The sequence below is a fragment of the Condylura cristata genome, unplaced genomic scaffold (genome assembly GCF_000260355.1).
Source record: "Condylura cristata isolate star-nosed mole 26May11 unplaced genomic scaffold, ConCri1.0 scaffold00033, whole genome shotgun sequence".
Lineage (NCBI taxonomy): Eukaryota > Metazoa > Chordata > Mammalia > Eulipotyphla > Talpidae > Condylura > Condylura cristata.
The window spans coordinates 15,542,847-15,568,902 of record NW_004567134.1 but is presented as its reverse complement, the minus strand read 5'-3'; the positions used below and the strand labels follow the sequence as shown (position 1 = coordinate 15,568,902).

The following is a 26,056-nucleotide window of genomic DNA, read 5'->3' as shown; positions in this document are numbered from 1 at the left end:
TTTACTGGGGGAGTCAGCACAGGCTGCACCCCCAGGTCCTCAGGGCTGGCCTTTACTGGGGGAGTCAGCACAGGCTGCACCCCCAGGTCCTCAGGCGCTTTTAGAGAAAGCTCTTCCCCATGCTCAGGAAGGCTTATCATGCATCTGCATCTGCAGGGCTCATACCACTGCCTGCTGAGCAAGGAGGCTGGGAAGATAAGCAGTAGCACCTGCCTGAAGGGTGAAGACTGAAGGGAGAACCAGAGCACCTTCCCCTCTGGCTCTCCAGGCCACCAGTGGCTGGGAGTGGCGATGGCAGTGCCAGAGCAGCCTGAATGTCTGCTGTCGTACTCTGGCTGTTCCGGCTTGGGGTCCATTCATCCTCCCTCCTCACTTCCCACCAGAACCTGATTCAGTTGGTAGCTGATCCCCAAAGCGCTGACTCTGGGCCAACCACCTTGAGGCACAGTGATGTCGGTACCAGCACAAGATGACCAAAGGTTTAGCTACATTTGCTTTTGGAGTCTCTAAGGGGACAGACATGCCCGAGCTGTCTGGATGTGGTGGAGTCTCGCTCCGGTGGGAAGGCCCCTGGACAGAGTGAAGATCTGGGTGCAAGATCTCACAATGACTGGGATTCCAGCATGATCCCAAAGGAGAGGCCCCCTCTCAGAGAGGAGCGGATACACCCCAGGGTGTCAGGGTTCTAGAAGGCGCAGGTGGTATCTTGTGTCAGGACTTGGGAGAATGGTGTGTGTGCCCCTGATTATTGCTCACCGGAGGACTGTCTGGTTGGGAAGGCCCCTGAGTCTTCCCAGAGGCTTGGGGGTCAGCAGATGTGATTGGAATCCCTACTTCCCTGTTGCCCCACTCAGAGTGGTGCAGAGTCAGTGCTTCGCAGATCAGCTGCCAACCTGAGTCAGGTTCTGGGGGGAAGCGAGGAGGGAGGATGAAGGGATCCCAAGCCAGAGCAGCCAGTTTATGAACAGTGGACATGCGGGCTGCCCGGGCACTGCCGTGGCCACCGTCAGCCTCAAGGTACAAAAGGATTTGAGGCTGCTCTTGCCGCCTGTCATTATGTGACCCTAAGCAGTTTACTGATCCCCTCTGCATATTTCTGTCTTAAAACTGACGTGGCAATGTAAGGAACTCCTGGAATTTGTGTATGGATTAAATTCTGTTTAATTACACTAGCACAGTTCTAGGCCCATAAAGAAGAGACTCTTGCGAATATTGGTTTCATCTTTCTCTTTCACTTTTACCTAAAACGGCAAAGCAGGAGCTTATCTTCGCTTCTAAAAATAAAAAAAAAAAAGCTACAAGGACTGATAATCTCTGGAAGCAGTGAGGGAGCGAGTAGGGAAGGCTTGGGAGGGTTCACAACCCACGCAGTATTTTTCTGAGGATGCTGCTGGCTCATTTCCAGCTTGGCTCTTCTGCCCCTGGGTCACCCCAGTTCATTAATGAGAAGAGGGGCGGTGGTGGTGGCTGAGCTGCTGGGGTGCCTGGGGTTCAGCTATGGCTCCCCTCTGTGTTGGCACCCAGGTTGATGAGGACTCTGTTCAGCATCCAGCTGTGACCTGGAGTTTGGAGCCAGTGTCGATTTATGCAAACCCTGAGCCCTGGAAGCCGCGTGAGGCCTGCTGGGAGCTGGTGTACAGCACTAGCCACACAGGTTTCAGCTGTGGCTGCATCTCAGTTGCTCGGGACAGCTGCTTTTTTCTGGGGGTTGGGCCTCCATGGAGGCTCCAGCTCATTTTACACAGATCAGGTGCAAACACCTGAGCAAGGAAGGGTCCACTTTCTGTTCCTGATCTATTTTTCATGTCGCCAGTGGTCATTATGGACAAAAGATGGTTTGATCCACCCAGGTCCTGACACAGCCTTGTAGGTATTGAGTTTTTGGTTTGAGGAGGCATCCGTTTTCATTCCTCTGGTCTTCTCTTTCTCTCCCTCCTTCCCTTTTCCCTCCTCTCCTCCAGAGAGAAAACAGCTCAGATTCCTGCTTTGTTCTGCAGTCCTTGGGAGCCATGCCACTTTCCCGAACCTCAGTTTCTTATCTGGGAAGTGGTGTAAGGTCAGAGGATGGTAGTGGGGCCAAAATCAGGTGCATGAAAGGACCCACAGTGCTAGACATGGGGTGGCCCTTCGTAAAGGTGCCTGCCCTTGGCATCCCCAGCCATCAGTTCCCACCCTCCCTCAGGGCATGCCTCAGGCATGCCTCCTGCCCCCTTCTGAGGTGTGGAGGGAGCAGCACTTAGTGGCTGTGGGCAACGGGGGAGGAGTGGGGAGGTGAGGAGACACAGGTGAGATGGTGAGAGGTGTGGTGAGCTTGAGGAGCTGCAAGGTGTTGGGGTACCTTAAACGGGGGGAACAGGGAAGAGGAGGAAAGGATTGTACAGGCCACTTAATAGTCTGAGCCTTCAGCCCTGGCAGCACAAAACCATGCCGAGGTTGCATCAGCTGAGACATGGCGGGCAGGTTTGGCTGCTGCACGGAGAGTGGGCTGGAGACCTGGTGGGTCAGCTCTAGACCTGGGGCTGTTCCGGCTTTAAGTGGAAGGTGGTGTAACCTGGGGGTTCCACCCTGGCGTGTAGTAGGATCCCCGCGGAGCCATTTCATTGCCCAGCCCTGTTCCAGAGCCACCTGACAACCCGCTTCAGGGACCTCAACTTTCGAGACCAGCACCTTAGTCTACAAAAAAAAAAGCCTCTTGGTGGCATCATACGGGCTACTTACGCAACTCGTCAAGGTGACACAGACCCGCCCTGCTCTTTGAACATGGCCTCAGGTCTGTGGCCACAAGGGCCCCTGACACCGTCGCGTGCACGCGCACGCGCGCGCGGACACAGCAGCTCTGCAGGTGCTTGCCCGCGCCTCTGCTGCCCCTCACGAGCCCCCTCGCGCAGGTGCCTGCGCTTTGTCTGACGCAGGCGCACAAGGGAGGGAGGCCGAGGCCCGAGACGCTTCCTGCGCACTTCCTGCCTTGCGAGGAGCGGGGAGGGTGCCCTGTGTGGCAAAGCCCTGGCCCTCAAGCTCCAGCTGGCAAGCCCCTCTCGCTCCCAGCGGGGGCTCAGCTCAAGGTGTTTGTGCCCCTTTTTGAGCCTGGGGCTGAAGAGCGGGAAGGGTCTCTGTGCCGGCCGCGGTTCGCAGGTGAGTTTCTGGGTGTTGGGGTCGCACCAAGGCACATAACGGGGAGCTGGTTTAGACATAAATAGGTTTCCCTAGAAGGTTTCACCAGAAAGTGATGTTGGGCATATTTTGAGGAAGGCCAGGGGGAGTTCTGCTTTGGACTCGCTTCTCTCCGTGTTTGGGAAACGCCGAGATTAGTGTTTTTCATCAGCTTTTTCGAGGGATGATTTGTTTCCCGCTTGTGGGCCCCTTGTGATTGTGCAGGGACGACTGCGGGTTGATGTGGGTGCTGCCACAGCACCTCAAGTGAGACCCTGCCACACTCTATACGGGCCTTCTTTCCTTACTCTTTTCTTTATTAAATGGGGAAAAAAGCATAGTCTGAGTAAATTCTAAAAATAAGTCTTGGGCAGAAAGGCTCTGGGCTTGGCTCCTTCGAGGAACTCCTCTCTGCTGGGTGTGGGTGCGTGAAATAGGCGGCGTTTTCCCCTTTGGGGAGTGGCGGGGAAATGAGAAACTGTTCAGAGTCTTGAGATTGTCTAAAAATAAACTTTTAAACACAATTTTGAAAAGCAGGAGGTGGAAGTAAATACACAGGGGGAGTTTAGTTTGGGTTCTCTCTCATTTTCTATCACATGCTTCATGGTACTACGGCCAGAGGAAAGATGAACAGCAGAGGTCGGTGATGGAGAAGTCTGGGGCAAGCTGTGTGTCACCCGCAGCCGGAGCGATCCCTTGCACGTGGAGGCCTTTGTTCCTGTGTGGAACTGAACGTTAACTTAGATGTGGGCTTCACTAGGTTAAGTGTGGCAGGCTGTTTTTAGAAAATCTACGGCCAACAGGTGGCTTGATTAACGCTGCCATTCGTCTTCTGACGTGGAGTTGACAGGTGAGTCGCATGTTCCTGCACCAGACCCAGTGTAAAGGCTCCTGCAAGCTCCTGGTTTCGCTGCTGGCCTGATGAGAGTCACCTGTGACTCATGTTTGAGAGTCACGTGCGGTGTCTCTTGCTTTACCCTGACCTTTTGCGTCACATTCAGGAGATTCTTCTCATCAGGCAGGTTTAGTGAAGCCCTCAGCACACTGCTTCACGTCCTTTGCATGCTTCTAAGTAAAATGGTGCTAGTGAGCTTTTCTTGACCCAAGTAAGGGGCAACTACATTGACTAGGATTTGGGGCCTGACCGCTAAATGGAGTCAGGACTGCTTTGGGCAGATACATTGACTTGGGATTTCTTTGCCAGCCCAAGGAAGGGACTAAATTTAGGTAGCAACCTCTGTTCTTTAAATTTTGTGCATTTATTGTAAGATTGGGGAAATGAAGGCCAAGCATGTTGTGGGAGCCCAGTGCATTTGTAGCACTGCAGATTTAAAGTTGAAAAACAGCAGCGGAGATTTAAAGTCGAAAAATAGGTTCATCGTGGCAGTAACTCACGATGTGCAACATACTTCACACACAGTTACCAAGTAACCCGGCAGTCCCGCGGTGGTATACCATGCCCATGAACTGACGAATAAGTTAGCAAAGCTTGGAGGATCCGTTCGTCGCTGTGTTACCTGGTAATAGCAAAGCATGAAGTGCAGGTGCATGGTCCAGCGTGGACAGAGCCTCACACTCGGTGATGGGCACCTGCCCTGGGCATTCCCATTTGTAGGAACTTTGCAAACTAAAAGAAAGTGATAGCTGCCAGCATCTGTGGGAAATACCAAAAATGGAGCTAACTGCTGATGGGTTCTGGGTTTCTTTTGGGGGTGATTAAAAATGTCATGAGATTAGCTGGTAGTGGTGTGTTGCACAATTCCATGAATATCCTAAGGATTACTTGTGTAGTTAAAAGGAGGAATGAGTTTTATTTCCGTAAGCTGTTTCTTTAGTACTAACTATCACACAAGATATTTTGATGCTGGATACCAAAGAATTTCAGAGGATGAGGACATCATTGGTAGGTTGGGTGGTAGGTAGATGCCAGTTAGTAAAAGAGCAGCTTTTAGGGAAGAAGACTTGGAGGTGTAGCTGTTTCCAAAAGGAAGAGCTCCGAGTCCCAGAGTTCAACAGGTGGCCAGGTGGGCCAAGCGGGTGTCCTTGCAAGGGCCCTGCAGCGAGCTGACAGCTGTGCGGAGCCTCGGGAAGTCAGTCGAAGGCGTTACCAAACGCAAGGGTGGGCCCAGGCCAAGCAGGGACCTTGATGCAAGGATAAAGTAGTCCCTGCTGCATTTGGTCAAGTCTAGGACATTGGTAAAATGTGACATGCCACTTGGAAAAACAGACACAGTTGTGTCATGGAAGGGAGAATGCACCCGCGGAGATTCCTGTTAAGAGGCCACTGCAATCAGTGCGAGGACTTCTCCTGACCCTTGGTGATTGGGAAGGCCTGGCACACAGATGTTACTCATTCTGAAAATGAATCCGGTTCCTAGGCAAGAGCTGTTGGGCTGCGTGGCCGTGGTGCGCGGGTCCTCCCCTCCGGGCCTCCACTCCCTCCTTGCCCTTTCTGTTGCTCGGCCCCTGTGTGTCTGGTGTTCTTTCCTCCCTCCCTCTTCCTTTCCTGTCCCTTTCCACTCCTCACTGGGTCTTCTTCCCCTCCCCACCTCCAGTCCTGAGACAGTTTAGCAGAAAAAATGCTCAGTATTTTTTCATACAACATAAAATACTATATGGGCTATATGAGGCGAAAAAGGAAATTTTCATGAAGCGTAAGGTGGCATGAACACAGAGGCATGCCAGCAGACATTTTAATTGGAAAATGGGCCAAATTTGATAGCATTTACTCAAAGTAAATTTAACAGAAAAGTAATTGAGGTCTGGGGAGGCTCACTGTGAGAATTCCTTCAAGTCTGTACGCTCCCTATCGCAGAAGCCTTTTCTGCCAGCTTGATGCTGCTCGTTTGTCCTTTGTGCCAAAGGGCCAATGGAAGACCTCCATTGTTCCTCAGGCACTGCTCTATGAACTGTCAGCACATGGCGGAGACACAGGAAAGGAAACAAGACTCACATTTCCCAGCTTCACTATGAGACCATCTAACTCATCCCAGTGAACTAATGTGTCATTTCTTCCAAGCACTCTTGATCTTGGATTATGTGACATCTCCTAACAAATGATAAAGACTTTTAAAAGACTGCCCTAGGCCTTTCCAGCAAGGTCATATTTCCATTGATAAGTATGCACTGTGCAGCCAGACCTTGAGAGGCGGTGGTGTGCCCTGAGGACAGTTGCCCAGCCAAGAGAAGGAGAGCGCCTGTTTCTTTAAACAACTAGTCAGGGTTTTGTTTCCTTGGAGAGGGGAAGAGGGGAGTTTTAGTAGTAGCCCCGGGGAAAGGTTGGTTCTTTTGCTTATTCAAGTAAGACTAAATGTGTACTGAGATCTGTTACTGAAGACAGATTGTGATAGCCCAAGAGGAATGAGAAGGCAAGAGGAGGAAAATGATAGGGGGGCGGGGAGGTGGGGTGTGGAGAACCCAGGCCTGGCTAGGACCAGTACTTGGCTCAGCAAAAGTTGCTTCGGCCCTCCCTGGTGGCGCAGCGGGTTAAAGCACTGCACAAAGAAGCTTAAGCCACTTCCACAGGAGTTTGATTCCCGCCTGCCCCGGAGGTGACCACATGGCGCGGCAGACCTCTCCCGACCTGCCCGCTGCTCCCCTCTGCAGTGGACTTCGTCGACCTGCCTGTTCTGCTCCCCACTCTGTCTCTGGTGAATCCTCTCACCCTCCGCATCACTGGCCTGTACCCCAGTTCTGTACGAATAAATAAATAGATCTTTTAAAAAAAAAAAGTTGCTTCAACTTTTTGAATCAATATAATATGGTTGGGAAGATCAAATTAATTAACTCATGAGAAAAGCCTCGTCTGACTTATAAACGTTCTTTCTGCTAAGGCTTTTAGAGACTTTACCACTCGTGTTTTTCATAATACTTATACTTAAAATTTCCCTTTTGGTGTAAATATAGTTCTAGAAGTGCAGTACTCTGAGTAAGTCACTGAAACCCTAGCTTACGAGCCCTAGTTAAACAGCTGATCTCTGGAAATGGAAATCGGTTGTAATCTAGAGTTTGTGCTCCAGGCGGTGCTGTTTCCTTATAAATTTGCTGATGTTTTCCTTTTCTCTCCATCTGTTCCAAGTCAAGCAAACAACTGAATGTATGTTTAAGACATCTCTGTCTCCTGTAGTTCCCAGACCTTCTTACCTTGTGAGGCCCCACCCACTTCTGCATCCTAGAAATGCACACTGGCCCCTGTCACTGTAGCTTACGTGAGAGATGAGTCTAAAGAGATTGGTTTACCTGTTACGTTTTTGGAAGACATTTATTCAAGTGCTACTTTAACGTTCACAGTTTTATTTTCATATTTTTGTATTCAGCTTGGTTTTAGCTCTCAAATACGTGACCAACTTATCGGTCCTGGTTCCCAATGAAATAAAGGGCCTAATGCTGTTCTTCCCGACTGGTGACGGTACGCAGGACATGTCCCTGTGGACTTTCATCTTTGCTTCATACTAGTGGTTTCTCACTGCTTGTCAGGAATGAGACGTGCATCTCAGAGGTGTGTCATTCTATGCTGGATGTAATGTGTGGTGTTTTCTTGTTTTCAGATCCGGGGATTTCTGTCACGGTTTGATAATGTCCTTCCTGTCAGCCTGGCATTTGACAAATGTACAGCTTGTTCTTCCAAAGTAAGTAATTCTGCATTTGAGGGATTTGTTTTTCAAAATGACCCCATGAGCCTTACTTGCCAGAGGCTTTGAGGGACAGGGGGTTCCCTAGAAAACCAGAAAGATCTTGTTTTCATCTGTCTGTATTGGTTCTCACGGAGAAATCAGCACAGGAGAACTCGATGTACAGTGGCAAAGACAGACTGAATTTGGTATTGGAGCTCTGTATCCTGCACAATAATTTTAACTTGAACTTCATTGGTCTTTGTTCCTCCTCTAAGGATTCCTGCCTCGCTTCCACCGTCATAGAGCAATTTGTAAGTGTTGCTCAGAGGCTGGGGGATGCCAGGCCATGCTGGCAGTATTTCTTTTGGAGAAAAGTAAACAGATTAGGGGCATGGATAGCGAGCCAGTAAAAGAGCCCCTTTAGCTTTGATCTTTTCAGAGCCTCTAAAAATAGAGCTGGTATGCTGCCCGTCATAACTGGAAATGGCTGATGTATCTCACAGCTACAGCATTGGCCTCTCATTTTTCAGCAGGCTTTGCAATAGTCTGACTTATTTCTAAGTGTATATTGTACAGCTTATTTCCTCTGGGCGCCTCCAAGGCTCCTAAAGCCCCAGCGGTTTGACCTGGGCTTTTAAACTTGTGATTCTTGATAAGACCTTGAGGTTCCTGTGCTGTGCAAAATCGTGTTGGGGGTCATTCATCCCAAACCGCTAGCTCTCTGGCGTAGCTTGGGCTTCTCTGCCTGGTAGCCCTCCCGCTGTAGGAGCGGGACGGGATTCGAGGGGAAGCCTCTCCACTGAGTGGACAAGTTCTCTTTGAAAACTTGACTTGGGTCACATCTTTTAAGAAGCACAATCCTGACCAGTTTCTCTAAAAAGTTTACTTAGATTTGACAACAGATTAATTTGGGGTGCTCAGAAGTTGAGTTGTTCTTGTTCTCCAGAGTAGACAATGCTCTCGTGTCCTTCTGCGTCCTGCGTGCCCATGCTGAGAGGCGAAGCTTCCCACTTGTCACTGCGAGCTCCTTCCTGCTGTAGTTCCTTGGATTCTCTTGCACCTGCTCAAGTCAGGGCTCGAAGGGTGTGTGTATCCACTTCTGTCTTCAAAAATGCAAGAAGTCTTAGGATCAAATTCTCTTCAGTGGAGGTGTTTTGTTTTGTTTTGTTTTTTCATTGAATGATTGAGCTAATTGGTCTCCAAATAACTTGGCAGTATTAATTGTCATATTGAAGAAGTTTGGTACAGGCGCCAGAAGTATCTCTTTTTTATGTAGATCTGACTAGTCAATGAAATTAAGATAATCGGGTTCTCTAAATACATTCTTTTTTGTTCTATATCTCATTGAATTGACCTTTGAGATCCTATTTGTAAGCATTATTGGTATGCCGGTTTAGAGAATAGCTTAGCATTTTTTTCCACGCTCATTGTAGGCAGTAAGTACTGGTATCACTTTTTTGCTAGCAACATTGCTTCCTCTTGGTGGTCATCCTGAGGGCCCTGCTTTACCTAAACACACTGGACCATTTAATACAAACTGACTTGGATTTTAACAGCTGGGCTATTCCCAGAGCGATCACTTTTCATGTGGTCTGGGTATTAAGTTTCTTTTGTGCTGAAAAGGTTGCTTCATCGGTGCATGTATTTCCTTACAGTAGAAACACAGCGTTTACTACTTGGCTGACTTCTTTTTTCGCTTTGGAGAATGTCATTCTCTAGTATCTGCAAACTCTACATGAATGCTTTGAAATGACAAATCCAATTACATTTTCACCTCTGCGTATGTGAATTTTTCTTAATGCATACTTAGCATAATATTTTTTAGACTGAGTCATCTCATAGTTGTTATTATTTCGGAAAAGTTCTTTGGGGCCAAAAATGACTTTTAAAAACTTCTCCTTTGACACCCATGAAGTAATTTTTTCCTTTGGTAGTTATCGTAGTTACCAGTATTTTCCTGTTTCTCCCTCTGACCAAGGCCACTGTGGTGACTTGGTTTAGTCACAAATGCAGGGATTGGGGAGGTAGATAAGTTGCCCTGAGTGTTACACACTGCAGATAAGTAAAGATGAGGCCTGGTGTGGGGAGAAAGACGGTTCTGTTTTTATAGGAAGGCTGAATCACTTGCACACAAATCATTTCTTATCTTATTTAATTTTAGCTTGGCGTGGAGCCAAGTGAAATGTTCCATCTTACAGGGAAAAGTACTGAAGACTCTGGAGGGAGCTGGGTAGTAAGGATTAATTTGCATCCCCATTTGGCTTTTTGCCTTCTAAGACTTTCTAAAATGACAGCATCTGACACCAGATTTCAAAAGCACTCGAAGAACTGAGTTGCGTTTGGTTCTATAAAGGAATTTGTAGCCAGCTAGAACATTGTGGAGTCCCTACTGCAAGAAAAAATAGAATTTGGAAGAATTTCTTGAATGAATTGAAATATTCTGGAAAGGATTTCATATAATACATTGAATTAGTCTTTTCGCTGAATCTTTTTTTGGAAGGGCAAGGTAATTTTGGTAACTTTCTCTTTTGATTACTTTGAAACATACAGAAAAGTTGGAAGAATAGTGCAAGGGATTTTGCTCAGTCACCAGTTATTCACACTTTGCCCGTTTGTGCGTGAGCGAGTGTAAGCGCCTGCGCACTCATGGGGGGAGCGCCACCTCCCCGCTTTGCTCCACGCTTCTCTTTCTCTTAAAAATTTTTTTTTTTAAGATTTATTTATTTATTCATACAGAACTGGGGTACAGGCCAGAGACGCGGAGGGTGAGAGGATTCACCAGAGACAGAGTGGGGAGCAGAACAGGCAGATCGATGAAGTACACTGCTGAGGGGAGCAGCGGGCGGGCCAGGAGAGGTCTGCCACGCCATGTGGTCACCTCCGGGGCAGGCGGGGATCGAACTCATGCGGAAGCGGCTTTAGATTCTCAGTGCTGTGCTCCAACCCGCTGCGCCACCAGGGAGGGCCCTCTTTCTCTTAAAATTTTAAGGGGAGACGCCTGGTCCTTCGCAACTAAATACTCACTGGACAGTCCCTTACCCTAACCCGGCGGCGGGGCGTTGGCGTGCTGCCCACGGCCGTGTCCACGCCCAGTTCAGGACAAGCATTGTATTTTCCCGTCATTCTCTTTGGCTCCCCTCAATCTAGAAATGTCCTTAGCCTTTCTTTGTTTTGATCTCAACAGTTTGATATTTTGCCAGTTTTTTGTAGATTTCCCTCCTTTTGGATTTGTCTAATGTTACTTTGTGATTAGACTCAGGTTGTGAATTTTTGGCAGGGATGTTAAGAAGTGGTGATGTAGCCTCATGTCAGGAGGAGTAGGATGTATTTCATCCCCTTAGGCTATGTTAACCTCCCCCTCCCCACCGGTGAGAAACCTGGCTTCTGTTACCTGGAGGTATTTGCTCACTCGCTGCAGGCCAGAATACACAGCAAGTGGCTTCTAAACTGCCAGCTCATAACACTGGGGAAATAAGCCTCCTAACTAGAGTGATATTTGGGCATTTTTTTCAAGGTAAAATTTGTATACAGTGACATGCATGAATCTTAAAAGAACAGTTATGGCCCTCCCTGGTGGCGCAGTGGGTTAAAGCACAGCACTGAGAATCTAAACTCACTTCTGCATGAGTTCGATTCCCGCCTGCCCTGGAGGTGACCACATGGTGTGGCAGACCTCTCCTGATCCGCCCGCTGCTCCTCTCAGCAGTGTACTTCTGCCTGTTCTGTTCCCCACTATGTCTCTGGTGAAGCCTCTCACCACCCCTGAGCCTCTAGCCTGTACCCCAGTTCTGTATGCATAAATAAATAAATCTTTAAAAAAAAAAAAGTTATATTGTGTGGAGGTTCCTCGAACTGCTAGACATGGAGCTCCCAGAGGACCCAGCAATCCCACTCCTAGGTACCCACCCAGAGGACACAAAAACCCTGATTCAAAAAGATGCCTGCACCCCCCCCCCCATGTTTACTGATGTTTTATTTACAATCGGAAAGACATGGAAGCAGCCCAAATGCCCAAAAGTGGATGGCTGGATTAAAAAGATGTGGTACATATACATAATGGAATATTACTCAGCAAGCAAAAAAGACATGCCTTTTGCAGCAACATGGATGGAGCCAGAAAGATCATGCTTAGTGAGATAAGCCAGAAGGAAAAGGAAAAATACCGGATGGTTTCACTCATGGCGGGAGCATAAAGGACCAGGGGAGAAAATAAATAAATAATAATGAACAGCCATATACCAGAGATATTTTATGCGAGTGGAGTGGGGAATGGGGTCAGAAACAGTGGGGGGAGGGAAATGCACTGGACTATGGTGATGGCACACGGGTGATCTGGTTATGGGAAGCCCACGGGGATGACAACTGAGATGGGAACTGAGATGATGTAAAAATAAATTATTATATGTATATAGATTTTTTTTTAAGAATAGTTACACTTTTTGACAAATACGTGCACCCAGACAACTCACATTTCCACCAAAACATAGAACATTTCCATCATCCCAGAAAGTTCCCTAGAGCCCTTCTTGGGGCGGGGAGGGGTGTTCAGTATGATGACTGTTGTGGCCTTTCTCTTTCCCAGTGAGGAGTAAAGCTGGGCACAGTAAAGTTGTGGTTCCATGTAACACTAGCCTGTTGCTGGGACCCAGAAATTTCTCTCAGGTCTGCAGTCAGGAGCAGCGTGTGCATGCAGGGAAGTCTTGGTCTTGTTGCATGATTCTACCAACCACAACCTTTGTGGTGTGGCAGGAACAGCCTGTTAGGAAGAAGTCAGTCCCAGTCTTAGTTTTCATACCATCTGGGACTGCCTGTTGCACAGATGTGGCAAGATGTGCCCAGAAACCTGATCTTGACATCTTAATTAGCAGTTGGCAAACCTAATGACGTGCTCGTTCTGGTGTTGACTATGCAGTGGTCTCTCCTGCTCATGGGTTGTGATGAAACTTCCCAAGGTGACTCGTTAGTGTCTGTGCGTGCATCTACTTGTGTGTCCTGAGAGGAGGCAGGGAGAGGATATGTCCGCTGCTGTCCTCACATAGTAAACTGTGCTTCCTTTTTGCTGGTGTCATGGCCAACCTGTCTGTCTTCCGGCATTCTGTAATGCTACCTTCTATCATATTTGTTACTTAAGAAGCCTGAAAGACTAAAATAAGACTCAGTCATTTCAGCTGCAAGGAAAACCTCTGTCCTGGCAGATCTTTGAACACTGCCCATCTGCGTCTACCAGGCATCCCTCCTCCTTTACCTTAATAAACTTACTGGGTGCTGATGAGTGGGAAAAAGGTGTCCCAAAGCCACCTGTCACCTAAGAAACTTGCAGTCAGAGATTAGAAAAGCAAATCACAGACTGGGAAGGAAGGTTCAAGTCCTGCTGTTTGTCCAGTAGCAGGTATTATTAGCGCATCTAGAATGCAAAGATGGTTAAAGTAACCTCTGCCCGGAAGAACACTGTGTGGAGGCTGAGGCGGACTTACAAACACATGACGGCCTCGCAGGCTGACTGCGATGTCCCCATGTCCCCCTGGCCGAGCACCCTTAACTGTGCAGAAGGGGCAGGCCATAAAACATGGTTGTTTGCGAAGGCCTCGGCCTGCTGGTTGTGACAGAACCCGGGACACCTAGCGTGAGTTGGCCCTGTCCCTGAGCACCATTTCAGTTCCTGCTGTTGTTTGAGTTGGACTCTGCTGTGCTTTGTCTGACACTTGAGGCTGCTGTTTTGAATTTTACGATTCCTTATAAAACTTTCTCACCTAGCACCAAGCTCAGGGGCTTTCCGTGCCTCGGGATCCAGCAGCTGCAGCTCGGAGGCTGGAGGGCAGGAAGTCGGGGGTTTCCAAGGTCCTGAGTGACCACGAGCAGGGTTCTCCCCCCACCCCCACCCCATCCCTCCGCCCCCATTTCTTCTTTCCTTCAGTGAGTCAGTTGGATGAGATAAGCTCTGGCTCTTGGTTGAAACTTACTTGCTTTTCTATTTCCTTTATTTAATTTTCGTTCTCTTTTTCATTCCTCAAGCAATGCATTCTAGTTACAGGGTGTTGAAAGAACATTTAAGGGTAAAGAAGACAGTTCACCATAGCCCAGCCACTCAGTTTGCAGTTAGGTGTGGGTGCCTGTCCTTCTTGGCCTAAGTAAAAGTGCCTGCACGCCTGGGCAGGCACAGGTGTTTGTCTGCGCACTCCTGGTGTGGGTCTGAATTTGCTTAGAGAGGTGGGTTTCTTCTGCTTCATCAAGGATACTCCCTGCCCCCCTCATTCGATAGGGTTTTAAATCTGAGCCATTTACAAGAACTGGCCAGAGCCCAATCGGAAGAGCGCTCCAGAGCTGGTGCCAGGAATTTTTGCATCCAGCTTCTCAGTGGCAAATATTACTCAAAACTGGGTTGCAGCCAAGCTTTCCTTCTCCTTTCCAAAAGGGACATAAATCTCTGCCTTGAACAACGATGAGTAACCCCCAGGTTCCTTTTTTCTATCTCATTTACCCGGCGGGGCCTTCAGTCTTCCGTCTTAATGTGATGGATTCCATATGCACAGCAGAGTGGTATAAACTGTACCCCACATCTCGTCCTTAGCAACTAACTAGTGTCTCCCCAGCCACCAGTGCTGCATGTTTCCCAGATACTCAGCTAGAGTCAGCATGGAGTTGAGCTTCAAGCCCTAACCTCAGCGCTCTTGGCTCTTCACCTCCTTGAAAAGCCATGGACATTTCTCCCTTTGCTTCAATTTCCTCATCCATAGAGTTGGGGAAAATACTTTCTGTTTCCCAGGGAAGTTGCAATGGCTGATGTGTGTCCAATTCCCTGTGACCAAGTACTAAGGCCTTTGCCCACTCCTGGGACTGATGTTGCCATCAAAAATTAGAAGAAAACAAACACCCCTGTGTTCACAGTAAGCCTCCTGGGGTGTGCAGGGCCTCACTGGGCCCTCTGTGTACTCACACACAGGTCTGATGCAGGTCTGGTTGAACATCAAGGCTGCTGGCTTGAGCAGCTTTCCATCGCAACTCGTGACAGCTGCTGTCAGGGCCACTTCCGCAGCTCCAGAGGGCTCGGCCTTGCTAGTTGCTGCAGCCTGCAGTCTTCTGGGAGTGTCAGGCCAGTGGTTAGAGCTTGCACTGTGACCCTGCCCCCGTCATTGTGGTCAGCCATTGAGATACACCTAACTGCCCTAAACCGAATGTTTCCCTGCGGGTCCCTTCTACAACCCACTCCTGAAAGTGTCAGTTATGTCCTCCTCAGGAAGCCCAATATGTGGCTTCAGGTCATTGAAAATCTGGGTTCCTTTTAATTTGGAAGTAATTGCATTCCCTTCCTGCCTCTTTTCCCACCTTCCAAAATCATCTCTTGGCATCATGGTTCTTAAATGCTCTGACTTAAGCGCCTTGTTCAGACTGGCGGCAGCGGTCAGCCCTGCTCCCCTGAGCAGTCAGACCATATGTAGATATGGCGCCCATTTCCAGGGCCTCCCAAGCTCCCCTCCCCCTCCGAGGGTGCCTCGAGGCACTGAGGCACTGATTCTCTGACGCTCTGCTTTCCTTTGGTGCCCTTCCCTGGACAGGACCTGCCAGCCTGCCACGGCCTCTCTGTATGGCTTTGGCAAGTTTCTCTCTCTCTAGGGACTCACTTTCTTCATTGGTCGTAAAGGGAGATGCAGGAGCTGATCTATTACTGGGTTGTGTTTTATGACCCAGATTGTGGGATCCCTTGATCAGCTGTTTCTTTAGGCCCCACTGTGTCCATCTGGGCTGCAGGGACAGAGTTCCAAGAGCTGCCCTCCTCAGCTAGTGGGCTTCATGAGTTTGACTCTTGCCAGAAAGAGTGCCAGCTCTCCGTTTGTGTTCCTCCTTTCCCTTTCATGTCTGTTATTCATTCCTCTTGCCCCTCCTCCCAGCACATTTAATACCTGTCGAAGGAAGGCCTGGGGGAACATGGTAATAACTGCTATTTTTTTTAAACAATGGGGCCATCAGCATGAACTGAGAAACCTGTTATGGATGTGTGTGCTTGCACACCCGTGGTTGGATAAAACACATAGTAGTATTTCCATGGAATATTCAAAACATCCCAGTGGCGATCCACATGAGTTTATTTTGATGACTTTGTCACTGTAGTTTGGCCCAACAGACATGGAGCTCCTAGTTCATCATCTATTTCTGGAAGGCTCAGTGAGTAAGAGAACCTCTGAGGCCTCCGATGATAACCTTCTAGACAACACAGTGAAGTGATACTACGTGACCACATAATTCAAGTATATCAAGGTCTTAACCCTTTTTACCAAGAAATGTTCCTAGCTTAATAGGGATAACTGGTTCCTGGCAAACGGTGTTTTGAATGGTGAGAAAGATGAGTGACTTGAATGATTTGGTAGATCAATGAATGACTAGCAGCACAGAAGGGAAATAATGAAGCCAGGCTGTGCCTTCTGGGACTCCACACCGTGGGCATTAGGACCCTGGAGCTCGGCACCTGGAGATGTGCAGGTCCAGTGGCTTCTCTCCAGGGTTGTGTCTGTTGACTCTAACTTGTCAGCATTCTGACTATTCAGCTGAACATCTTTCTAGTTCTTTCTGTCTCTTTTGCCATGCCTCATACTTTTGATGACTTGCTATTGTGCTGGACAATCATTTCCAGAGTACATTAAAATGAGAAGAGCCTTTGGAATTCATCAAAGAGGACTTTTATGAAGGGACACATTTCTGGCTGGCCTGGGGCTTTTTCAAGATTTTTGCTTATTTTCCTTCAGATTTTTAAAATATTTCCACTTTGTTTTTCCTAATGGGCTTTCCAATACTCGGTCCAGGTACTGCTAAAAGTACTGTCACCATAGCCTGTTGTGCGGTGAGGAACATATCATTCCTGAAGGTATTGTCCTTATACTAATTTGTTTATATTACATCTTGTGTGTTGATAGTGATACATTCTAGGTTGTTTGGCCTTCCTAGTTTTAAGTAACTTTTTCATCATAAGACTTTTGCTACAGTTTTTTCTTGACAGGGAATAAAACACTACCATGTTTCTCTTTTCTAGACTATCTAATAACCATCTAACACAAACGTCAGAGTTAGAGACTTTGGATTTATAGTTCAGACCAAAATTTGGTAACGTCTTTCTGTGGCCACAGGTGTGCTAGAAGTGCAGGGGCAGCAGGTTTTGCAAATGGGGAACCACCTTGACACTGGCAGCAAGTTGGGGTGGCCTCAGTGTCTAGGGAGGCTGCATCTTCGAGGTCATGGTTACAAAGTCATGCTACCTGGATACTTGTATGACCTCTGTCGGCATTCCGTCTTGGAAGCGAAACCATGCAAAACATCCAAACCACGCAAAGCGTGCATACTTTGCTGTTTGTGAAGGCAGAAGAGAAGCCGTGAGGTTCCCAAGTCTCAGTTGTACTCCCATCTTTCTCCTGTTTTAACTCCTGGCTGATGGAGCCTGAAGGGAAACGGTAGCAAAAGCAGGGGTTAAGGCAAATGGCATTTGCCCGCTGTTGTGTTAAAACCGCTGGCGTATCCCAGAGAACACAAGCTCAGGTTGCCCTTTCGTGAGGAAGAAAACCCTACTGAAACACCCTGGGATTGCTGCGGGGCCTGTGTGGCTGTTCACTGACGGGGGCCTGATGTGAGTCTGTGCAGGTGAAGTTTTAGAGGTGCGCAGGTGCACAGGGCCCTAGTGGAGCCAGCAAGAGAAGAAAGCAGCGTGCTGAAGGAGCGTCTTGTTCTCTGCGTCAAAGCTCCTAGCCTCATCTCACTGCCTTGGACTATTAAGACTTCTCCAGCAGGCAGCAAATACTAACACCCGCTGAATCCTACATCACCCTGTCACACTTTCCGCAAAAGGCAGCAAGTCCCAGGAAACGGCCCCTTTTGACGTGTTCCCACGGGACCAGCTCTGCCGCACTGGCTCGGGGCAGCTGACAGGTTTTTTACGGAAGCTGCCCCAGAATCATTGTGTTTGCCTCTCAGAGCCTTGGCGGTGGTGAACACATGACCGCTGAGGGCATTCGGCGAGGCGCTGGTCTCAAGGTGTTCATCCTCAGCTGAAGGCGGGGTTTCACTTGGGACTCTAGCCAGCCGCGTAGCTACACTGAGGGCCCGGGGAGAGCTACATCACAGCGGTACAGACGTGCAGTTTGCTAGGACGGAAAAGGGGAGGTGTGAACCATGGAGGTGGGGCCTGGGGGACCAGGGCAAGTGGGCGGAGTTTGTGGAACTGCCCTTGGGAGTCAGCTCCCAGGAGAGAGATGCCAAGATCTGGAGAAGACTTGGGAGACTTCCTGGCATGGAGTTAAGAGCTTCTCAGGTTGTCTTTGCTTGGCCCCTGTTTATATGACCTTCAGAGGTACACGTCGGGGCTGCCCATTTAATTTAATTTTACCAGCATGGCTTCGCCTGTTCTTGTGTGTCATGCTTCTGTTCATCTGTGTCCTGCTTTAATTGCTAGCCTGAGTTCCTTTTACTCACCCTAGTCTTGATCGGTCAGGACCATTAAATGGAGGATGGGTATCATGTACCTCTTTTTAGAAAAAGTAAAATTAAAGTAAGGCATTGGCAAATAAGGGAATGATTATTGGCCAGAAGAAAATTAAAAATCATAAAAATAGTAGCCAGGGCTTCCAGGGACTCGGGCACCTGAAAGCAAGAGGGTACCAGTACGAGGCCTCGGGGCCCTCTCCCTGGCGGGGTGGATTCACGGACTCCCTGGTAAAGTGGGCGAGGCCTCTAGGGACGTGGCCCTTACTAACTGATGGACAAGGATCTCCAGCATTCTGAGCTCCCATCTTCTCAGGGGTGAAATAGCTAAAACGCGCTTTTGATGGCCTAGCATGTCAGTGAGCACAGGTCTGCATGTGGGTGGGTGCGCCCCATGAGGCCGCCATGTCTCCTTCACAGCAGGGACAGGTGCCACCTCCTTCCTTTCAGAAGGCACTCACGTTCACAGCTTAGTGTCTCCCATCTCAGGAGCTGGCAAAGGCAAGGAGAAAGAGCAGTTCTTCTCCAAAGGGCAAGGCCTGCAGAGGAGAGCAGATGTGACAAACGGGCTCTGGAGTCTTGGTCTGTCTCTCCCCTCCCCCTCTTCAGGTAGGCTGCCCCTCCACGGCTGTCATTAGCAACCACTTGAGGCTTCAAGTTCCTGAGTGTCTGTGCAGGCATCTGTGCCCAGTGTCAGGCCACAACTGTAGGTGAGTGGACACAATCCTTGAGAAAGGTCCTTGGCTGTCCTCCCTCCCACTCCCACTCCCCAAGTCTGGGTTCCTCCCAGCTCTCTGGGACAGGCGAGACCCAGGCAGCGTTGACCCTGCCAGGCCAGCCCCAGGCCAGCGTGCCCTGTTGTTTCCCAGAAGCCCTTTCCAGGTCTGCTGGGCTGGCCCTTGCTGGCTGTAGCTGTCAGTGGGTTGGAGGCTGGCTTGGAGACTCAGCTGCCTCATCTTCTCAAATGCTGCAGCTTTTCTCTCTTATCCATGGCATCCTTTTATGGAAGTTTTCCCAGTGTTTCTTCAAGTTTCCTGTGAAGTGATGAGCAAGAGAACTTTCCCATTCATCAGGTGGAAAGACTTAAGCTCAGAGAAATATATTGAAAGCCCCAAATCTCCACCTCCCAGTGGACCTCGCCACCATTTTCATTTCCTCTCAGATAGTGATGAGGTAGGAGTTTCACTCATGGAATTCCAATCTGTTAATCTCTGGGTTAAAGAAAATTACACTTTCCGTTTCTAGCAATTCCGAGGACCAGTTGGTTAAGCTACTTAGCGAACCAGTTGATTGACTCTCCCTGGGGGGCTTGTACTTTTAAAGGGGAGTCCTGGGGAGTATATTCCTTACGTTTGAGTTTCAGATGACATCACCAGGGAAATCAGGTGGGCTCCAGCACCTTCTAGGTGCCCCCCAGTGAGGAGGTCAGTGGGGGGGGGGAGAGAAGAAAAGTTTTTCTTCAAAGAAACGGTTGATGGCAAACACAGGGCACTTAACTATTTTGGTTAACTTTCAACTTAAATATTAAAAAAAAAATTTGGAGGGGTAGGGGTATGCAGCTGCAAAGAATCCGAGACAGTAATGTTTCAGAAACGTAAATTCTTCTGTTTTGCATTTACTCGAGGAAGCAGGATAGTTGCCATCTCTTCTTTGAATGTGGTCTTTTTAGTATGTTTTTAAGTGACATCATTTTGAGTAGAATACAGAATCCAGGTGGTTTGGGGGAAGTTGTGGGGGAAAACACAGTCTTGGGTATCATTGCATTGAGAATGCTGGTATTTTTGGCAGGCTCCCAGGCCCCGCAGAACCCACCCCCAAGGCTGTCTCTGCAGCTTCCTGTGGTTTTCTCATGAAGAGAAACAGCCTTCCTCTTGGAGGGTCCAGGATGGCAAGTTTGTACATCAGCTTGATCAGCGTGCTATTCCTGCTTTGAGGTTGTGTCCCAACAGGCTTTTGTGTGGGAAATCTGAGGCACCACAGTTGTTCAAGCTGAGCTGAGCCTTTTCCACACTCCCAGCGGTACAGCTCTTTTCAGTAGAAGCTGGTAGCTTCCAGTGATCATAGGTTACATTCCAGCTGCGTGGTAGGTATAACAATCATGTCCAGTCTTGGGCCACATTCTGCACACATAAGGACACTTATTAACAGGCAGGCAGAAAAGTCAGCCCTTTGATCTATTCTGGAGACTGAGATAAGCCCCGCTCTTGTCCTTCTGCTCTGTAACTCACACCAGAGGTTCAGTGGAGACAGACAGAGGTTTTGAGTAGAATACAGAATCCAGGTGGTTTGGGGGAAGTTGTTGGGGAAAACAATCTTGGGTGTCATTGCATTGAGAATGCTGGTAATTTGGGCAGGCTCCCAGCCCAGCAGAACCCACCCCCCAAGTCTGTCTCTCTAGTTGGTCAGGTGATGGAATCTCTGTTAAGCATCCAGATGCAGGACCGCAGTGCCACTGAGAGCATGAAGCTGCCTCGTTTGCCTGGTCCTTAACCCATACACTGGGCCACTGTACAGTAGCTCCAGCCTCCCTGTGTATCTTCAACATTGTTCCTGATGGAAAGAAGTACTTCTACCCTCCTTACATGTGCCTCTGCCATAGATTTCAGTAGCTGAAGTTGATGCCCTCTGACTCTGCAGATTGAGCTGTTTCTACTCAGTCATTGGTTAGAAGGCCTCAGGTGCCCACCAGCTGACCCTGGGGTAGAGAGGGTGTGTGCATTGTGTGTGCACATGTGTGTTCTGAAGTATTTCACAGTTATAGGTAATGCAATGTAGGGTCTCTTTATATGTCCCTGGATTGTTGTGTATTCTGTAATGACGTTGATGAGAATGACTTCTAGTCACTGCCTAGCCACCTGGAATTTCGGAAGCCTGCCATGATGAGCAGGTCAGAACCATAAAGGGATGGTTCACCTGTGGGCCAGAGGAAGCTGGGGAGGGGATCTAATTTTTATGACTTGTGTGGACTTAAGTCATTTTACATCCCGCCATCTGATTTTCTACTCTGTGTGGAAGTATTACCTCCACCCAGTTTTGCAGACAAATCTTTGTCTAGGGTCATCGAGTGAATAATGACAGGAGTTGTCGCTTAAATCCTTGTCCTTTATAGTCCCCTGTGCTATCAAGAGTAAGAGGTAGTGCAGTTGTTCAAAGAGACCATAGAACTTGTTCACCTTGGGGCAGGTGTTGGCAAAGTAAGGCCGTGCTTCAAGGTTCTGAGATTTAACAGAATGCTGGTCATTCTTGGATTGGTAATCCACATAATTCAAGGTATCTCACTTACTGAAGTCATCTGAAGAAACTAGAGAAATTGTTTCTGAAAAACCATCTTAATCATCAAAGAACTAAAAGTGCTGAATAAACAATAATCACATGAAGTCATTTCTATTAGGAGGAACCCCTAAACATGAGTTCTTACAGTATATTTGAAGGGAATACACCTGCTTCTTCATAGGGAGAATGCGATCCTGTAAGTGATGGTGGGCATTTCAGAGGGTGGTCCTGAGGCGGCAACAGCATCTGGGAACTTGCTGGAAATGCAGATCCTCAGACTCCCACTCTCGGCGCAGTGAGCCAGCGGCTCCAGGGCCGGGCCCGGCTCTCTGTGTGGCAGAAAGCCCTCCAGGGGGTCCAGAGGCACACCCACCTGGACTGGCACAGCTCAGAGGTGTCTGTGCCATGCGACTTATTCTAAAGAATGACCGAGGAAAGTCATGCTTTGTTATATTGAGATGTCAAGGGTTTAAGTCTTGGAATCTTCCACGTGTTCTACAAAAGAATATCTTCAGTTTGTTACTAATTATTCATATATATATGATATATGGTTTTAAAAGATGATTGAAAAAGAAGATGTAGGCCCTCCCTGGTGGCGCAGTGGGTTAGAGCACAGCACTACAAGCTGGCTGCAGCCACTTCAGTGCGAGTTTAATTCCAGGCCCCAGAGGTGACCCACAAGGCAAGGCAGACCTCTCCTGACCAGGCCCGCTGCTCCCCTCAGCAGTGTGCTTTGTCAGTCTGCCTGTTCTGCTCCCTGCTCTCTCTGGTGAATCCTCTCATCACCCCTGCACCTCTGGTATGTACCCCACTTGTGTATGCATAAATAAATCCTAAAAAAAAAATGCATTCCTAAAAATTTCATTTTGAAGTGAGATTTGTAGGCACAGTAGATGTAATTATGTGGGGTTTTTTTGCCTTTCTCATACCCTACTGGAATGAGAAAGTAAACAAGGATTTTTTTTTTAATTATTACAAAAGTTTATTTTTACATCATTTTGCACATTTTTTTTTCCATCTCGATTGTAATCCCCGCGGGTTTCCCATCACCAAATCACCCCTGTGCCACCACATAGTCCTGTGCATTTCCCTCCCTACCCCCCCTCCCCCTGTTTTTGATCCCATTCCCCACTCCACCCCCACAAAATGTCTCATAATGTTCATTATTTTTGTTATTTTCTCGCCTGGTCCATTATACTCCTGCTATGAGTGAAACCATCTGGTATTTTTCTTTCTCTTTCTGGCTTATCTCACTAAGCATGATCTTTTCCAGCTCCATCCAAGTTGCTGCAAAAGACATGTGTTTCTCTTTTTTGGTTGCTGAGTAATATTCCATTGTATATATGTACCACATCTTTCTAATCCAGTCATCTACTTTTGGGCATTTGGGCTGCTTCCATGTTTTTCCAATTGTAAATAAAGCAGCAATAAACATGGGGGTGCAGGTGTCTTTTTCAATCAGTGTTTTTGTGTCTTTTGGGTAGATACCTAGGAGTGGGATTGCTGGGTCGTAGGGAAGCTCCATGTAAACAAGGATTTTTTAATATGCCTGTTGAGCTGCCCTTTCAGAGATTAAAAAAAAAAGTAATGTCTGCTGAGGGCATTGGGAAGGTGATACTGTAGGCGCTAGGGAGAGACTCCCCCTACTCGGGGATGGTAGATTGCAGCTTATGCTCACATGAGAATATTGAGAGGAGATAGTCTTGTCTCATTATTTCTGTTTGAACAATGAAGGATATAAGGATATAATTTAAGAACTACAACATATCTATTGTAAAATTTTAACTTAGATATTTTGGAGAATTTTTTTCCCCATGTGTTTTACTTGAATTCAGTTGGGGGAGAGGATCTTCCTTTTGCATGATACTGTAAATAAGTAAGGCTTCCTTTTCCCTGACTGGGTTTTAGAAATTAGTAAAGATGCTAATGATATTGCAAAGAAAATAAACACAAACCAACAAAACATTAGTCTATACACAACCTGAGCCCAAAGAACAGGAAAGTCTCGAGTGCGTGCATAATCTCTGCGCACACGCTGTACTGTATGTCGGATGACTGGGTACTGCTTGAAAAAAGACAGCTCTCCTGGGCCCTCCCTGGTGGTGCAGCAGGTTAAAGCACAGCACTGAGAAGCTCAAGCCACTTCCACATGAGTTCGATCCCCACCTGCCCCGGAGGAGATCACAGGGCGCGGCAGACCTCTCCTGACCCGCCCCGCTGCTCCCCTCAGCAGTGTACTTCCCTCGATCTGCCTGTTCTGCTCCCCACTCTGTCTCTGGTGAATCCTCTCACCCTCCGCATCTCTGGCCTGTACCCCAGTTCTGTATAAACCCCAGTTCTATAAATAAATAAATCTTTAAAAAAAAAAAAAAAGACAGCACTCCTATTCACACCTAATCACAGAAATGTTGTTCACAGTAACGGAAGATGGAAACCACCCACATGTCCATCACCATGAAGGGATAAGCAAAGTGTGGTCTATGTGTATGATGGAAGACTATTTGGCCTTTGGAAGGGAGGAAATCCTGGCACAGTCTACAGTATGATGAACCTTGAGGACTTGTGTTCAGTGAAGTGACTCAGGCACGTGGACAAATACTGTGCTACTCCATAAGTGCATGGGCTTCTTAGGGCTGTCAGAGGCGGGAAGTGGGATAGTGGGCGCCGGGAGCTGTTTGCTTGAGGAGTATGGAGCTTCGGCTCACTCATCGCTGGCGGGGGTGGTCTCGGTCGCACAGTCTGGGCAGTGTCCACATCCTCAATGATATGTTCGGAAATGGGTGAGATAGTAAACTATGTATTCTACCATGATAAAAAAAAAAAAATCGGAGAAAAAGATGGTGCCCCGACATAACACACTGCATTTTCCAGGGAAACTGGTAACCTAAACTAGACTGTAAATATGTGAATGAATGTTATTGAATGATTGGGGCTGTAATTATTCTTGCAACAACCTTTTTTCCACACTTATCTACTTATGGATGTCTACATAACTTCTCAAAGTTATGACATATAATAGTATAAGTCTAAAAACATTAAGTCAGAGAATCCGTTTGTAAATATTTTTGTCTTTATAATATTCTGCTCACTATCCAGCTCCAATCTTGATGGATAGCTTTTACTTTTCTTCCCTTATTCCCTGACTAGAATCTCAAAAACAGTGTTGAGTAGAAGCAGCAAAATTAAGTGTTCTTGTCTTATTCCTAATATCATTGGGAAATTTTCAGTCTTTCACGATTATGTACGATGTTGGCGATCATAGGTACCTTTCAGCAGGTTAAGGAAATTCTGCTCCTATCTTTAACTGAGCACTCATTAGCATGAAAGGGCGTTGCATCTTGCTGAATGTGTCCATGTTTGTTGAGATTATGATAGGTCTTAAAAAAAATTTTTTTAGTGACATAACCTGATACATTTCATTGATTTCCATGTGTCAAAACAACCTGGCTTTCCAGGGGTAAATCCCCCTTTTTTTGTAGTATTTTACATTGCTGAGTTTCATTTATGAATATTATATTGGAGTTTTGCATTTATGTTCCTAAAGGATACTGATCTGTTTTCTTTATTTCTGATGGTTGTTATGTCGGTATAATACAGAATGAACTAAGAGGTGTTTCTTTTTCTGTTTTTTGTTTTTTTTTTTTCTTGCCAGGGGAACAATTTGTGAAAGATTGGTTAAGTCTTCTCTAAATGTCTAGTGAAATTAACTAGCAAAGCTATTTGGTCCTAGGTTTTGTGGAAAGTTTTTGATTCCTAGCATTTTGTTTTTCAAATTCTATTAAGGTTTACTGTTTCTTTTTGAATCAATTTTAGTACTTTTATCTTTCTAGAAATTTGTACGTTTTGTCTAGCTTATCTAATTGAGATTATTTCCTTATAATTTTTATGTAATGTATGGTTGATAGTGATATCCCCTCTCAATACTAGTAATAGTAATTTGAGTCTTTTATTTTTGGTTTGTTGTCCTTCATCTCTAGTAGCAAATTTTGTCTAAAGTCAGTCTGGGGTTTCCCTGGTGGTCTGGGGGTTAAGTCATTGGTATCACCGTGACAGCGTGAGTGCAATCCCAGGCCAGGGAGGTGAGCCACATGGCACAGAGGACCTCTCCTGTCTCACCCGCTGCTCCCCTTAGCAGTCTATTTCAGTAGATCTACCTGTTCTGCTCCCGACTCTGTCACCTTCCACACTTATGGCCTATACCCCAGTTCTCTATACAAAAATAAAATCTTTAAAAAAAATTTGTCTGACACTCGTGTAGCCTCTACAACTGTCTTACTGATTATATAGAGTCTCTCTTACTCTCTTTAAAACATCTTTGCTGAGATATCACTGACATAGAAGTTTGTTTATATGTATTATTAAATGATTACCACAGGCATGTTCATTAACATATTCAGCATCTCTGCACTTATGATTGTGTGTGTTGAGAAGTTTAGCATTCAGTCTATTCTCTTAGCAAATTTTAAGTATATAATGCAATGTTGTTAATTATCATGCTGGACATTAGATCTCATCTTGTATAGTTGAAACTGTGTGGAATATCTTTTGCATTCCTTTAC

The 26,056-nt window shown here is 47.2% G+C and overlaps 1 protein-coding gene across 4 annotated transcripts in view; it reads left to right on the top strand.

Moving 5' to 3' along the window:
- Positions 1-26,056, top strand: part of ATG7 (autophagy related 7) — a 164,069-nt gene that overhangs the window by 60,255 nt on the left and 77,758 nt on the right. For all 4 annotated transcript variants that reach the window (XM_012732129.1, XM_012732128.1, XM_012732127.1 and 1 more), the window contains one exon: positions 7,698-7,778. In XM_012732129.1, coding sequence (XP_012587583.1) covers positions 7,698-7,778 — 81 coding nt within the window. The remainder of the gene's footprint in view (positions 1-7,697; positions 7,779-26,056) is intronic.